This window comes from Zootoca vivipara, chromosome 3, assembly GCF_963506605.1.
Source record: "Zootoca vivipara chromosome 3, rZooViv1.1, whole genome shotgun sequence".
Classification (NCBI taxonomy): Eukaryota; Metazoa; Chordata; class Lepidosauria; order Squamata; family Lacertidae; genus Zootoca; species Zootoca vivipara.
Window position 1 is genome coordinate 30,852,725 of NC_083278.1, and position 16,091 is coordinate 30,868,815.

At 41.7% G+C, this 16,091-nt stretch overlaps 1 protein-coding gene across 2 annotated transcripts in view; it reads right to left on the reverse strand.

Moving 5' to 3' along the window:
- BMP5 (bone morphogenetic protein 5) overlaps positions 1-16,091 on the reverse strand; it is a 55,796-nt gene that overhangs the window by 28,504 nt on the left and 11,201 nt on the right. For both annotated transcript variants that reach the window (XM_035109772.2, XM_035109771.2), the window contains one exon: positions 2,970-3,162. In XM_035109772.2, the coding sequence (XP_034965663.1) occupies positions 2,970-3,162 (193 nt within the window). The remainder of the gene's footprint in view (positions 1-2,969; positions 3,163-16,091) is intronic.

The following is a 16,091-nucleotide window of genomic DNA, read 5'->3' on the forward strand; positions in this document are numbered from 1 at the left end:
GAAAAGACTATTTCATTAATGTGAAAACACTGCCATGATCCAAGAAATGCCAGTGGTAGGTGGGATGGAAATCTGTCCAGGTAAGGGATCTTAAAGGAAAATTCACAGGTAATACCTTTAAATTTTTCTATTCATAAGTACCTTTACTATTCCAGATGAACATGAGAATGGCATGGCCCCTTGGCAGACAAGAGTCAGAGAGTGACTTACAGAGCAGAACTGAATATTTATGTTGAGTGACTGATGTTGACAGTTCCAGTTAATATGATAAGTAATGCTCAGATATGTTGTGAATAGGTTGCATACCCATGGTACCCATAAGCAAGATTCTGTAAGCAGAAGTTTCCCGGGATAGTTTGCACCAGCAGGGATCAAAATGTGACAAATGTGTTATCTGATTTGCCTTTGAGTCAAATTGCCAGCAGCTATCTCCTAGCAATGAAACGAGCCTTGTCAGTGGTTTACGTTGAAATGATGCCAGGTCATGGTGTCTTACAGAGGTCGGTCACATACCACTATGAAATTCTAAAGCAAAACATGATTCAGGAGGAAAGGGCAACCCGTAATTTCCACCCTGGTTTAATTGCCTCATGCAGTACAATCCTATGTATGTTTAGTTAGAATTAAGTCCCACTGTGTTCAGTGGAATGTAATCCCTAGTTTGTGTGCTTAGGATTTAAGGAATGGAAGTATTCCTCTGCTGGAATGTGTGCAGATAAATAAACACAACTGAAATTCTGACACTTAGGCTGCAATTCTATCCACACTTACCTGTGAGTAAGCACCACTAAGCATAGCAGACCTTGCGCTGGAGTAAACATAAATAGTAGGGACAGGGAATGGATTTGATTTGGTTCGCACTGAAAGGCAAACCTACCTAATTTTAACTTTCTGAAACCATACAGAAACTGAAATATAGCCAATGCTCTAAATCAGGCATCCCCAAACTGGGGCCCTCCAGATGTTTTGGCCTACAATTCCCATGATCCCTAGCTAAGAGGACCAGTGGTCAGGGATGATGAGAATTGTAGTCCGAAACATCTGGAGGCCGAAGTTTGGGGATTTCCTTCTCTAAATTCACACTTCTTTGAATTTTTCAATGCATTTCTCCAGCCGAATAATGTGTCTTTAATAAAGCATGGATAAAAATGCATATAGTGGTCAAAACAGCATATAAAATGAATTATGTTAGATAAAATGACAAAAATGTGTATATTATATTAGGCAAAATTACATATAAAATGAGGGGAGAGGTTCACTATAAGCCATGGTTTAGATGGTATGCCAACCTTGATGGCAGAAAGTGAGGAGGAATTAAAGAACCTTTTAATGAGGGTGAAAGAGGAGAGCGCAAAATATGGTCTGAAGCTCAACATCAAAAAAACCAAGATCATGGCCACTGGTCCCATTACCTCCTGGCAAATAGAAGGGGAAGAAATTGAGGCAGTGAGAGATTTTACTTTCTTGGGCTCCTTGATCACTGCAGATGGTGACAGCAGTCACGAAATTAAAAGACGCCTGCTTCTTGGGAGAAAAGCAATGACAAACCTAGACAGCATCTTAAAAAGCAGAGACATCACCTTGCCTACAAAGGTCCGTATAGTTAAAGCTATGGTTTTCCCAGTAGTGATGTATGGAAGTGAGAGCTGGACCATAAAGAAGGCTGATCGCCGAAGAATTGATGCTTTTGAATTATGGTGCTGGAGGAGACTCTTGAGAGTCCCATGGACTGCAAGAAGATCAAACCTATCCATTCTTAAGGAAATCAGCCCTGAGTGCTCCCTGGAAGGACAGATCGTGAAGCTGAGGCTCCAATACTTTGGCCACCTCATGAGAAGAGAAGAATCCTTGGAAAAGACCTTGATGTTGGGAAAGGGCACTAGGAGAAGGGGACGACAGAGGACGAGATGGTTGGACAGTGTTCTCGAAGCTATGAACATGAGTTTGACCAAACTGCGGGAGGCAGTGGAAGACAGGAGTGCCTGGCGTGCAATGGTCCATGGGGTCACGAAGCGTCGGACACGACTAAACGACTAAACAACAACAACAGATGGTATACTAAACCAAACCTTGGCTTGGATCAGTGCATCACAGGAGCAAAAATAGCCACTGGACTCCCTGCTTATCAGTAAATGTTGTGTTTGAGATAATTAAAAGCAGATCATTAGACAAGAAATTTCAAGAACGTAGTAGCCAAATGAGGAATAGTGTCTTTGTAAGTTTGGGGGTGATGTGGTGTGGACAGCCAATGGCAATTATCTGAACAACCCGAATCAATACAGGTCAGGGCATACATCCTAGTGAGATGGAATGTGCTACCCTCAGCAACACCCCAGGGGAGATTCCAGAAAATACAACTCTCAAAAAGACTATTGCCCCTTTGGACAGAATCATACAGATAGAATCAGTTGTGTTTGTTCTTTTGCATTGCCCCTGGTATCAGACAATTTGATCTACAGTAAGTTCATTAATCAGTTGATTGTTAGCAGGGAGTGGCAGTCAGGTGAATGTAAGGTAGTCTTCCTAACATTTACCCAGGATGGGGCTAAGATGGAGATAGTAGCTAGGTTTCAGAAACGTGCAATGCGGATTTGTGAATGATGTTGTTTAGTCGTTTAGTCGTGTCCGACTCTTCGTGACCCCATGGACCATAGCACGCCAGGCACTCCTGGCGTGAATGTTATGCAACAGTATTTTAAGTTTTAGATGCGGATTTTGCTGAGTGATTTTATTGTACTGAACACTTTGAAACTTTATCTATATGCCAATAAAGGTTTGAGACTGAAGGGGGGAAGCCACACTCCTCTTGAGGAGCTCACACATTCTGGAGGTCCTCATAAGCCATAGTTTGGCTTTCCATGTCATCTGAAGCAGGTCACTGCCTCACTTGCCTACATCCCAGGCACACAGGGAAGAGATTCAGCTCTCTTGTTGCTGCAAATGGAAAAATAATTTGAAAAAGAAGGCACCTGTTTGGATACTCCTTGATTATCTGATAAATGCTAATCTTGATGGTTTCATTTTCAAATCGACTGTAACTTCGATCCTTGTAAATCCGGAATTCAGCTGCCGTCACTGCCTCTCCCAGAGGGATCTGAGTCAAGTCAAATCGAAATTCTTTGTAATGCCTTCGTTGGTGGGAAAAGTCCTTGTCCCTTTCAACTGTGAAAATAAAAAATGAAAGGGTAAATATATATATATTACCCATAGTTAATTCAGGATTCATTGTACATTCTTTAAAACAAACAACGGGGGCAACAGGGAATTAGACTAAAGCCAAACCACAACTCCTGAGTTATACAAGTCAAGTGTCATTAGGTCAAAGAGGAAAGCCCATGGTGATTGCATTCAACATTTCAGAAGGCAGAAAGCTAAAGGGAGATTGAGAAATATGACAAAAATATATGGCCTTAAAATGTGGAGAAGATAAAAGTTACCGAAGAACTAAGGCATTGGTCTGGTTTTGCTCTGTATACATGTAGGAATTATTTTACTGATTATCTTGGTTTGTATTACTGAAGGCAGAACTTGAGAATGAAGAAAAGAAGAAGCCGGCTAAGTCATAATTCTATAACAGGGCAAAAGACTAATTTACACCCAGATGTGCATTTGCGTTGACTGTGTTGTAGAAATCTGCTCTCATGGGGGTTTGCTTGGCTGGTCCAGGATGCCTGACTCCAGATAAGCAAAGCAATCCAAAGGGTATGAAGCCAGTGGAACTTAATGCTGGTTTTAAGTTAAACTGGTGTAAGTTCCTCCTATTCCAGAGTCCATTCAGAAGTGTGACTACTCCCACCCATAGGTGCCAACTCCCAGATTGAAAAATCCGGGATCAGAAGTCGTGCTGCGACTGGAAGTCGCGCTGCAGCCATTTTGGAACTGGGCAGAGAAGCACCGGAAGTCGCTTCTACGCATGCTATGCCCATTTCCAAAATGGCTGCAGTGCCAGGAATCGCTTCTGCGCATGTCCAGAGACTCCAGAGATGCGCAGAAGGAGCCTCCCCGGGCCGGTAAGAATCCGGGGGATTTGCGCGTTTTTTTTAAATCCGGGCTGCCAGCGGGGAACGGCTGGAAAAATGGGGGTTTCCCGGGGAATACGGGAGACTTGGCAGCTATGCTCCCACCTGAGCTAACCCAAGCCTGGTAAAAGGGAAACAAACCTTTAAAACAGATTTTTATTGTACCCTCTTTTTACCAACATATATTTCACCAGGTTCCCAGGTCATGTGACTGAAATGAAAGAGGTTTGGAATAGGTGTAAGACTCTTCTTGTCCCATCCCTGTCATGTCACTGGAATGCTTTTGGGGGAACTTACACCAGAGTAGGTTCCACCAGCTGAGCTCCAACTGAGCCAGCATAGCTTCGGCTAAAGCAGGTTGAGTGACTTACATTGGCATAGCCCAGCTGATTGCTGGCTCAGCTGGGAAAGCCAAAGTTCTGCCTATTCCAAACTTGCTCATCCTGGTGGATCTTGGGATTTGGGCTGGGCTGTTAAGTTTAATTAAAGACACACTTGGAAGACAAAAGGAACTAATGCACACAACACTATGTTTAGCAGTAAGATCACACACGCCCCAAGCAGAAACACCTTCAAATGTCTTCCTAATACTCTTTAATAATTAAAAAAAAACACTCCTTGATGTTTTTGTTTATTTTGTCATTACTATGCACGTCAGGCAACAATATTGACTTTATGCTGTTCAGAACAGGACCATACAGTAATAGGGCACTTGGGTTGACATATTTTTAAAAGGGTTTGCTTTTATTGCTAACAAGGGACTTCAACAGACATGTATAAACAGGTCATCCTGCTGTCATAAGATAGGGAATGTGAGAGAAAAGAAGCAGGGCACACCTGATTTGGGAACTCTATCTCAGGCTGCAAAACTGAAGGGAAAAAATGTACCGAGATAAACTTGCCCTCTTTACAAATGTACCGAGATAAACTTGCCCTCTTTAACCACACTTAAATGCCTCTTAAGAAGCTGCAGAACTGTCCTAGTGAAATTAAAACATTACATTAGCACTGAAATGCTTTTCAATGTGTTCAAGGAAACGGAGCACATCATATTTTATGAGTAAGGCTGGTGCCAAGTCCTTTTGTTGGTCTTTCAGTATTGCATATATCTATTGGTTCCAACAACAAATACAGCAGAATTCTCAATATTTGGGGGGATATGTGCTGTTCAAAGGGAAGCCTCCTGTTGTGGCAATCAATCCTTGATTCTTTTCAAGTTTTCAGGGGACCTCAGGGAGAGATAACAATGTTCAGACAAATTCAGCGGAGCCCGAGTCAGGTGCTCCCTTCTCCTTAACCCTGTTCAGGTATTAGAGCTGAACAGGAACTATTAACATGAGTAGGAGGCACAGAGCTTCGTGCGCCAGCCTCACCCACAAAGTTTTTGTGCGTGAGTCCTGCCCTATGTTTTCAACCTTCCTATATCTTGAGCTGGGAAGGAAGGAAGGAGTTTGGATTTGATATCCCGCTTTATCACTACCCGAAGGAGTCTCAAAGCGGCTAACAATCTCCTTTCCCCTCCTCCCCCGCAACAGACACCCTGTGAGGTGGGTGGGGCTGAGAGACTTCAAAGAAGTGTGACTAGCCCAAGGTCACCCAGCAGCAGCATGTGGAAAAGCGGAGACGCGAACCCGGTTCCCCAGATTACGAGTCTCCCGCTCTTAACCACTACACCACACTGGTAGGGCTGAAGAGGACCCCCCATTTGCTTGAACACAAGCATGCATAATCAGGAAATCTGAGAACGCCCGTTTCCCAATCACTCAGATTTCCTACTTGCATTCAACTGAAAGAAGAAGCCCCCTTCAGATCTTCCCTGTTCAACACATGAATGTGTGGGACTGACCAGGCAGGGGATGTGGGTGGTGGGAGTGGTGTGCAGAGCTACCTGCCTCCCATTCATATCAATATTTCCTGTTCCAATGATGCCTTGTGATGACAGAATGGGGAAGGAGGCAGATGGGAACAATAGGTCCCTGCCTATTCATTTTATTTCAGTCAACAAAATTCAAATGCCACTTACTAGAAGAAAAGGCCTCTAAGCAGGTATACCAGAGTCTCAAATATTCACTTAAAATGCCAATAAAACAAACATGAAAAACAAGTTACTGGGGGGAAATTAAAGTAGAAAATAAAATAAGGAATTTTAAAACACTTATAAGCTTTAGAAGACATTTGAAGGCAGCCCTGTATAGAGAAGCTTTTAATGTGTCATGTATTATTATGCTGCTATATATGTTTTTTAAAAAAAAAATCTGAAAATGCAATTGTGAGCAAGACATGAAATTAATTCACATGCATAATAGCTCTAACACTTTACAAATGTCCCCTGCTTTATGTTAGGACAGCTTTATATGACTCTTAAATCTATTAAATATTATGTGATGGGGGATGGCTGAACCAGACTCACTATATTCTCTGTAGAAGCAGAAAAGTAAACCAGTCTGTACCAACCACCTCTGGGTGACGGAGGTTACTGTAAGCTGACACAGAACAAAGTGCACATGTTTACATCTTGAACCCAATGAAATGATAGTTTATCTTCAGTGAATACTTTTGGTTATCTGACAAGCTCAGGTCAAAGGTCTCAAGAGTTTCCTCTTGAAATTACTGAGTGCTCTTTCTGATGAATGATAATTAAAAGCAGAGGCTGGAGATATCAAATGTGGGTAGGTGACAGATAAGTCTCAGATAAATACAAGGACTCTGGTTCCTACACACTCAAAGGGCAGAGGCCCCAGGAATTAGCTATTGTGTTACTGGGAACAGACAGAAACATCAAACAGCTCTCTGTCCCTTTCTCTATCTCCCACCTTCAACCTGCTCTCACCCACACTCTTTGGTTCTTCTTCAGGAATCCTAAGTGACGCATGAGAAAGAAGGAACTTCCACAAAGTAGAAAAGAACAGAATGAAGGACTACATGTATTATTTTTTTCCTCAGGCACTTTAAATCAAAAATATATGAGCTGTGATTGCTTGAATATATTATGCACCGTGCTGCCAATATTTAAACTCATTGAATTACGAAGCTAAGAAAGGAGCAAGAGGCCACCAAATCTAATCCCTTGTCCAAGGTGGAAGTATTCACCTATTGGCCCCCTAGGAATAACCCACATAATCCAAGCCATAAACTTGGGGCTGTGTGTGTGCCACAATCCTATAACAGCCTTGCCTCCAGCTGCAGGTGGTTCTAGTGTGGGTCAGCCAGAGTCCATAGGGGTCAGTTTCCTGATCTGCCACAAGAGAGGTTCCGTTTACATGCCCCTCCACCTGCCAGCAAGACAATTTGGCTGCAACCTGGCTCAGTTGAACGTGGATTACTCTAAAAGCAAAGCCACACATATTTCCAGAAATGCAGCACCAAGAGCTAAGAATGTTGAACGAATCATACCAAATTGTCAGAGACAAATGGTAAAAACGTGATCTCCATTCTCATTCTGATCAGACCACAACTTCTAAAATGCATGTATGTAGGAATCAGTGTCTGATGGTCAGCTTGTTTTTGTTCACATCCCTATGCTCCGAACAGAAATTAGAAACAAACATGACAATTGATAACTGGCTCAAAAAGACTTTACATGTTGCACAACTTATCATCTGTGTGTGCTATGGGGAACTGCAGGTCCTGAGGACTTGAGGACTGTGTGGGTATTTGATAGGACCTTCATAACGTATCTTAATAATCACCCTCTCTCAATATACTGCCCACAAAGTATGGATTCATCTGGAAGTAGCTTTATGTAGTATTTTCCCCTAGTTTTGCACACCTATTACTTTCCTTGCCCTCATAGTCAACTGATGACCCATTTGTCCTGTGATTTCTAGCCAGGGGTACAAGATTGGGGTGGGTGTGGGTTGTCTGGTAAAACCTGTGGTTTACTGCTGAACTGGAACAAACATCATTTGGGTTTTCTGTGGATTTACATTTGTTTCACTTCAGCTATAAACTGTGGGTCTTCTTGGAGAAAGCAGCAAAACAAACAAACAAACAAACAAAAATCCTATTGGTCCCTAACTAGAAACTATAATTGTCTGCTCCATAACAGCAAACAAGCACTGCAATATTTGTTCCTACACACACACACACACACACCACACTTTCAAGCAGCTGCATGTCACATGGCTGGCAGGCAGCAAAATGAGCAACAGATTATTATCACGATTTCAGTTCCCACCCCACACACGTACATTTTTTAAAAAGAGTAGCTGCCTATCTACTGTTCCATGACAGGCAGCAAAACAAATAGAGCAGAAAATGGGTGGATCCTGAACTACTTCCTCCACTGTTATACAAACGCACACAGTTCCCCCTGAAACTCCCCCATGCTCAGAGCTGCTACCTGCTTCTTCTTCCACAAGGCCCGTGGGCAGCAAATCAAAGAGAAGACAAACAGCCCATGCCACTTAATCCCAATCCCCTTTTTGAAAAGCTCCTCAGTGGACAAAAACGCTTCCCCTCCTTTTCAATAAGCCCTTCCGTGGCTTATTGAAGCAATGCAAAGAGAAGGCAAACATGCACAGGACATCTTTAGCTCCCTGCTTTTCAGAAAGCCCTGCCATGGGCAGCCAAAGGAGAGGAGGTGGAATGGCCTCAGCACTTCCCACACCCTGATACCCGCCCTAAACCCAAAGAGGTGGCACCCATCCATCATCTCCTCTCCTCTCCATCTTTGTCCCAAGACAACTGCTCAGACAAATCCTTCCCTCCAGAAAGGAGTGGAGGAATCAGCATCATAGCCCACTGGAGTTGTAAGAGGGTGGATCTTCTTTCCATCTCCATCAAGGGTTCTGTGCTGCAGAGCCCAAAGAAGCATTATACTCATCCCTCTGCTTGTGTTGGGTTCGTTGCCCCCAGCTTAGAAGGTTGCCTGAACATTATGTTTCCTAACTTTCTTTCTAGAAGAACTAGAAGAACTATTTTTTTCCCTTTAAATGAAAGCTTGAAAGTCTGGGGTCCCTGATGGCACAGGCTCTGGTGAAATTACTCCACTTATACAATTAAAAATCCAAGCTGTTAGAACCCAAGGGATTCCTATTGCCCAGTGTCCAAACCACGCACTTATCAATCACAGCTCTGATTTCACTCATTGGCTAGAAACACTGAAAGGCAGGAGCAGCCAGGCTGGCTCATTTAACAGAAATTGCTTAGAAGGGTACCTGTGCATTGTGCGCCATAATTTTCTTTCTAGAAGGGCAAGAGATGTACTTAAAAAAAGAAAGAAAGCTCAGAATCTGGCACCCCTGTTTCAATCAAGGCCTTTGCAGGCAAAGCGCTGGCAACCCCATCCTAATGGAGCAGGTTCCAGGGACTTTAATCAGAGAATAGGAGAAATGAAGAGTAGAAACAGTGCAACAAACTAAAATACTAGAATTCAACCATGGTAAATCATTGTAGCCAAAGGTATCTTCTCAATGAGGAATGTATACTGCTGCCAGATGCAGAAAGCCCTAATTTTGCACATAATGTGAATATCTATAAATCCCCCAGTACAGACTCCAACTAGCATATGATTTAGGCCTGTACTTTTGTAAACCCTCTAACCCTAAACCTGCCTTTATTAAAGAGTGCTCTCGGTGTCTTTCCTTTACTTTTCGCAATTTTTAAAGCCCCCATTTAAAATCACCCATGTGAAAACAACAACGTATTTCAATTAAGGAAACCATACCACCCCATAAAGCAATGTTTCGATGAAAAGTTAATTTGTAAACATGTGTTATTCATTTCATTTATAATTTCCTTTTACTTTCCAAATCATATGTAGCTGTTTTGCAAGTCAAAACAAGCGCTACGTTGCAGCTGCCTCCCTAATTATTAAACTCTGGAAGGCATTACAGTTGTTGATTTTAGGTGGGGGAAATGACACCTTGTCTTTCCTTACGCTAGTCTGATCCTTACCAGTATCAGAACGTTTAAAATGAATGAATGAATTGGCATGATAAGATGTCTGGAAACCAGAAATCAAGGAAAATATTAGTACTGTAACATAGAGACTACAAAGCTAGATATTTATAGATACAGTATTTCTTAGAGTCTGCTGAACTCTGTCTATATTATGACGTTATGTGTCTCAAGATCAAAAAGCATCCATATCGCAGAATCATACAGCATTAGTCAGTGGTTCCTAAACTTTTCTCCCCATGGACCACTTAAATGCTTTTATCATTTTTACAGACATGCCACAGAAGCTTGCAAACCACTTGGTGGTCCATGGACCACAATTTGGGGATCTTTGCCCTAGAGTACTAATCTACAAGCTCTCAAGTGCTCCCAATATGGGCTACCCAACATTGGAGCCCTCCTGATGTTGTTGGCCTACAACTTCTATCAATCACTATGGCCAGAGATAAGCAACAGCAGGAGTTGCAGTCCAAGAATCGTTGAAGACCACCCTACTGGTTCCATCTGTTCTAGAATGTAGCTGACCCATAGCAATACAGCAGTGTGCTTTATTTCAGAATATTTCACATTCATAACATTTGACAGAGGAGACCCCACCACTCCCATGGCTGGCTTGGGTTTCATTTTCATTTTTCATTTGACTACAGTACTTTGCTCTGTATGATACAAGCACAAAGAATTTTTTTTGACCTCCTAGATGAGTAATCCTAGACTACCCTAACACCTGTCTACTCTGCATATGTTCCTGTGTATGGTGATCTGCAAAAAAAGGAGGTGTCTTAGTAACCCCCTCACCATCCTCCAGACCAGGCATAGGCAACCTTGGCTCTCCAGATGTTTTGGAACTACAACTCCCATGATCCCTAGCTAACAGGGCCAGTGGTCAGGGATCATGGGAGTTGTAGTTCCAAAACATCTGGAGAGCCAAGGTTGCTTGCTCCAGACCCTCCAAGTGTCCCTATTTTCGAGGAACAGTCCTGGATTTACAGAAGCCATCCCAATTTCTAATTTGATCTCAGAACACCCCACTTTTCCTTAGGATGTCCCTATTTTCATCAGAGAATGTTGGAGGGTGTGGAGTTATCAACCTCCCAAGCCAAGGAGATAAGTAATTATACAATCTTTAAAAGACATCTAAGGGAAGTTTTTAAATGTTTAATGTTTTGTGTTTTCATATATGTTAGAAGCTGCCCAGAGTGGCTTGGGCAACCCAGGCAGATGGGCGGGGTATTATTATTATTATTATTAAATAGGACATCCCTATTTTCATCAGAGAAATGTTGAAGGGTATGCATCCTCTAGACCAGGAAGTACTGTAAAATGATTCACCCTGTTACGTGTAACAGGATTAGCAATCACATTGTAGGTTCTTAAAATACTTAAATAGTTGTTGTGGAGTGGAGTGTCCTCAGGAATGAAGCAAGAGAGGGAAAAGGTTTAATCTCAGCAGGACAGAGTGAGATTTTTAAATCAATACTGCAGAGCTTAAACCTTGCTTCCCTGGGTGCTGTGCCTCCAAGGACATTCACCTTCATCTGATGCACCTCTTTCCTTCCTGATTGCTACTCACATTAATATCACCTGTAGTTTCTTCTTATAATTCTTCCCAGTCAGAAGAATTCAGCTTTCCTTATGTTAATCTTAAATTAGGGGCCTTTCGCAAAGCATTGCTGTGCTCTGGGGTGGGAATGCATTTGAGGGTGTAATTCTGGATCACACTCTGTCACAGAACCCAGATCTGTCAAAACTTCAATTCTCAGAAGATAGGCCAGTTTTCAGACTAATCCCACTTGCTCCTGAAATCTGAGGGGTCATGTTAGCTTTGTCCTGTTCTGTTTCTCCATAAAAAATAAAAGGAAACAGCACTTGCAATTATTATAAGCATTTCAGGTGCTGATTTGCCAGATCTTAGCAACATACTTCCAAGACAGATCAGCTCATTTTCCAACTTTGGAAGAACACTTACTTCACAAATTTAAATAGATCTAAAAACATTAGCTAGATAGTTCAGACCTCAAGTCTTGCAGCCAGATCTTGCCAGTCCTTAGACCTGAATTGCTGTGGGATCCGAGTCAATTTTACATTTGAAATTTAATTAAAATAAAAGCCTTTAGATCACAAACTAGTTCCCTAGGTCATAAATACGCAAAGTATGGTACACTCAGGCTGTAATACCAATTCCCCTCTCTCAAAACAGAGAGCCCTGTAAAAAATGACGCTAACACTACCTTTTCAGTAAGAAAAACTTAGAGAAATTAATATCATTCAGGTATGGATCGGAATACACTAAAGCTCCTGTTTCAAGTTGGGAAGTCAAATTTTCCACATTTACTTCATGTCCTGTTAGGGAGCCAGCTTCTGCTATACTGTTCCTGATTAGTAAAAGGGGAAGGTGAGTATATAATTGCCTATAAGTCAAATAAATTATTCAGCCTGCTAAGGTTGAAAAATAAGAGGAAAATCAAGTTCACATTATTTTGCTTTGGTTACAGTCTTCTGTTTTCTACTTGACTTTACTTTTGTTCAGTAGCAAAAAGAGACCCATTAATAGCAGAGTCTTCAAAAACCTACAAGTGAGCATGTCAGTTCAAATCAACCCGGAGATTAGTGAAATACAAATACACACACACACACACACACACACACACACACACACACACACAAATCTGCTTGACACCCCCCACCCAGATACAATGAAGGCTCAGAAATCTTCACTGCTATTGAATTTGTCAGGTTCTTTGCAAAGCACTGATTCCAATAATACTCATAACTCATTTTCCTTGAATTTTTTCATAGCCAAGGTCTGCTCCTACTTATGCACTACCTCACCAGAGCATTTGACTTCCATTCAGCTAGAAAAAAAACCAGTCATACGATTTCTGAATCTGAAAATTTGTGTGGACCATTTGTGAAAAGACTATAGCTCAGTGGCTGAGCATCTGCACAAGGTCCCAGGTTCAATCCCTGGGAGTTATGCACAAGGCTGGAAGAGAAATTTTGAAACTCTGGAGCGCCACTGCTACGTAGTCAAGATCATTGAACCAATGATCTGACTCTGAATAAGGCGCCTTCCAGTGATCCAGTGTTCATTGGTTTTGAAGCTAATAGAATATGTCAGGGCGTGTTAAGAAGAAAACAGCCAAGGCCAACAAGTTAGGCAAGGATGGACACATTAATTTTAAGAAGCACTTCTTGTTCTCAAGGACTTTTGCCTCCTTCAGAAGGTCAACATAAAACAGAGATGGGAAACCCAAGGCTGGATTAACCATTAAGCACATGCTTAGGGTAAGGGAAGGGGGCACCACCGAAATTTTCCACCACCAGATTTACCATGTGCCATTTGGTGCAGCTGAACAAAAATAAATATTTATACAAATATACAAAAATAAACATTTTCTATCTTACTGTAGATTTTTTTTCATTTTGAAAAACAAAATTTTGTTTTATGGTTTATTATTATTGTGTGTGTGTCCCAAAATCTTTTAAGTGCTTAGCATAGATGCCAACTCCTAGGAAAGGGGCAGTTTTGCCCCCCTCCCAATGTCTTTTTAAGGGGGACAGGTCCCCTCAATTTTCAGAGGGTGTTCAGCTCCACCCCCTGGCTCCTCACAATGTCCTGTCATGCCCCCTCAATCCTCTGCAGAAACCGATGCCTGGAGTGCTTAGTTGGTGTGTCTAAACTTGTCCGGCCCTGACAATTCCCATCATCCCTGACCATCTGTTGTGTCGGCTGGTGCTGCTGGGAATTGGATTTCCAGTCTCAGATGCCCCATCGCTGACAATAAAGTATCAAAAAATAGGCACCTCTTTCAGTACAATACTTCAGTTCTAAGGGAAGTGCCATCATATTTTAAGAATGGCAGCAGCCATTTGATCCTCCCACCATTGTTACAAAGCAATAAAAAATCTAGAGAACAGTCCCTTGATAATCAGAATTAGGGGGAATTTCCCCCCCCCATACGCATTCTTGCAATCTACAGCTAATTAACTCATACATTTGAATTAGTAAACACCAACATTGTGTGATGTTGCTGAGGAGTCTTGCCTGTATCTATAACAAACAGCTTTTTAAAAGTGAAGAATGTGCACACATTTTGAATGAATACGTGTCACCCTTTTGTATCACTCTTAAGAGCTCCCCCTCACTCAAAGTACAAAGTAACAAACATACTAATCCCTTGTTTTAAACTCTACGGATGCTTTAATTTTACATAAGGACATGGAGATCTTTAGGACTGATCTTGAGCATGCTTAAAACTCCTTTTTTTTGCACACCTGAAGCCAAGTGCTTGCTGCCGCTTCCATGACTACGGTGACATTAGGACCGTTTGAAAATTTCCAGCCGTGGTTTCACTTTACACTGTGTTTATATAACATGCAAGAGACACTTGCCCCCTTGAGAGAAGCATCACTTGTATATTATGTAAACGGACTGTAAAGCAAAAACACATGGGGCTGACATTTTTAGATCTTCCTAGAGCAGCATGCATATTGTTTCAGGTATGTGAAATGGATATACAGTATAAGAAATAATTTCTACTGAAATGAGCAGAGCTTGCTTTCAAGTAAACTTATTTACCAGCATCCAGGTCTTGGAGGTGCACAACATTACCATTTTTATTCTTTTGTTCAAAGCGCTAACGACTTGAAGCCAAAGAGTTTCAGCATTTGAAGTATACACAGAGGCTGGAAATGCCACCAAGGACTTCCTGGATAAATATTACATGCACACCAAGAAACACACACATAAGTCCTTATCTCCAGACAGACAATGCATCCTGGACATACTTAGAATCAGAGAGTTGTGCCACTGTTTTGTGGCAGAACACACGTTGCATGTACTGGAGCCCAGATCTGGTCGTGGCATCCCCAGTAGCAGTTGTACCTTGGAAGTCAAATTGAATCCGTTCCGGAAGTCCATTCAACTTCCAAAACATTTGGAAACCAAAGTGTGGCTTCCGATTGGCTGCAGGAAGCTCCTGCAGCCAATCAGAAGCTGCAGAAGCCCTGTTGAATGTTCGGCTTCCCAAAATAGTTTGCAAACCGGAACAGTTTGGTGGCGTTTGGGAGCCAAAACGTTCAAGAACTAAGCTGTTCGAAAACGAAGGGACGACTGTATTTTAAAAATTTAAAAGGATCAAAGAGCACATAATAATAACTACAATAATAATAATTTTATTATTTGTACCCCAACCATCTGACATGATGTGAAAAGACCTCAGCCTGAAACCCTAAAGGACTGCTGCCAGTCAGAGTGGACAGCACTAGACTAGGTGATCAGATAGTTTGACCTGATGTAAACTGCTTACTATGTTCCAGATGGATGCTGCTTGTGACATCTACAAGCCTCCGATCAACCCTATCTGCACTCAAGTGCTGTTGCTGATTATTCAAAGGGGCTATGCTTTTGGAGAGCATTCCAACTCCAAAAAAAGCAAACAGGAAAGCCTTTTATCACAATAGGAAGACAATCTCCCTCTTCAAAAAGTACTTGATCCAGAGTTTCACCTTACTTTAAGATCTTGAAACTACTATGCTACCTATCTAACTTAAGAAATAACCTTCTCATGAGACTGGGCTTTATTACAACAATCACTATTATTAGCCTTCATATCCTCTCTGTAAGGCTTTAAGAACTTTCATCCCCGTTGCAAAACATTAAAACAGGATGCAATTAAGTAAAATTAACAACAGGGTTCAGATGGTCAGCAGATAAAAATTGGCCCAAGAAAGGAATCATGCAAAGGCCAGGGCTGAAATGAATCCACAGTATTGGTTTTTGCTTTTGTTTTTTTTAAAAAAAAAAAACCAAGCAACTGAAAAAACAAAACAAAACAAAGCATTTTCATTTTAGGCAATTCAGTTTTCATAAATTTAGTATACTATATTTTGCCTTCCTGATTAAATACATAAAGGCTGCAATCCTAAACACATATCCTAGAGAGCAAGCCACATTTAACACAATGGGACTTGCTTCCAAGTAACCAGGCATATGATTGCACTTTAAGGCTGCATACACACCCGATCTTTACAGCACATTAAAAGTACAAACCGTAGTTTGCTAAGAATGCTGGGAATTGTAGGTATGTGAGAGGTAAACGACAGCTCCCATAATTCTTGGGAGGGGCAGAAATGTACTTTAAAGGTCTAGTGTGTAACAGATAGCTATAT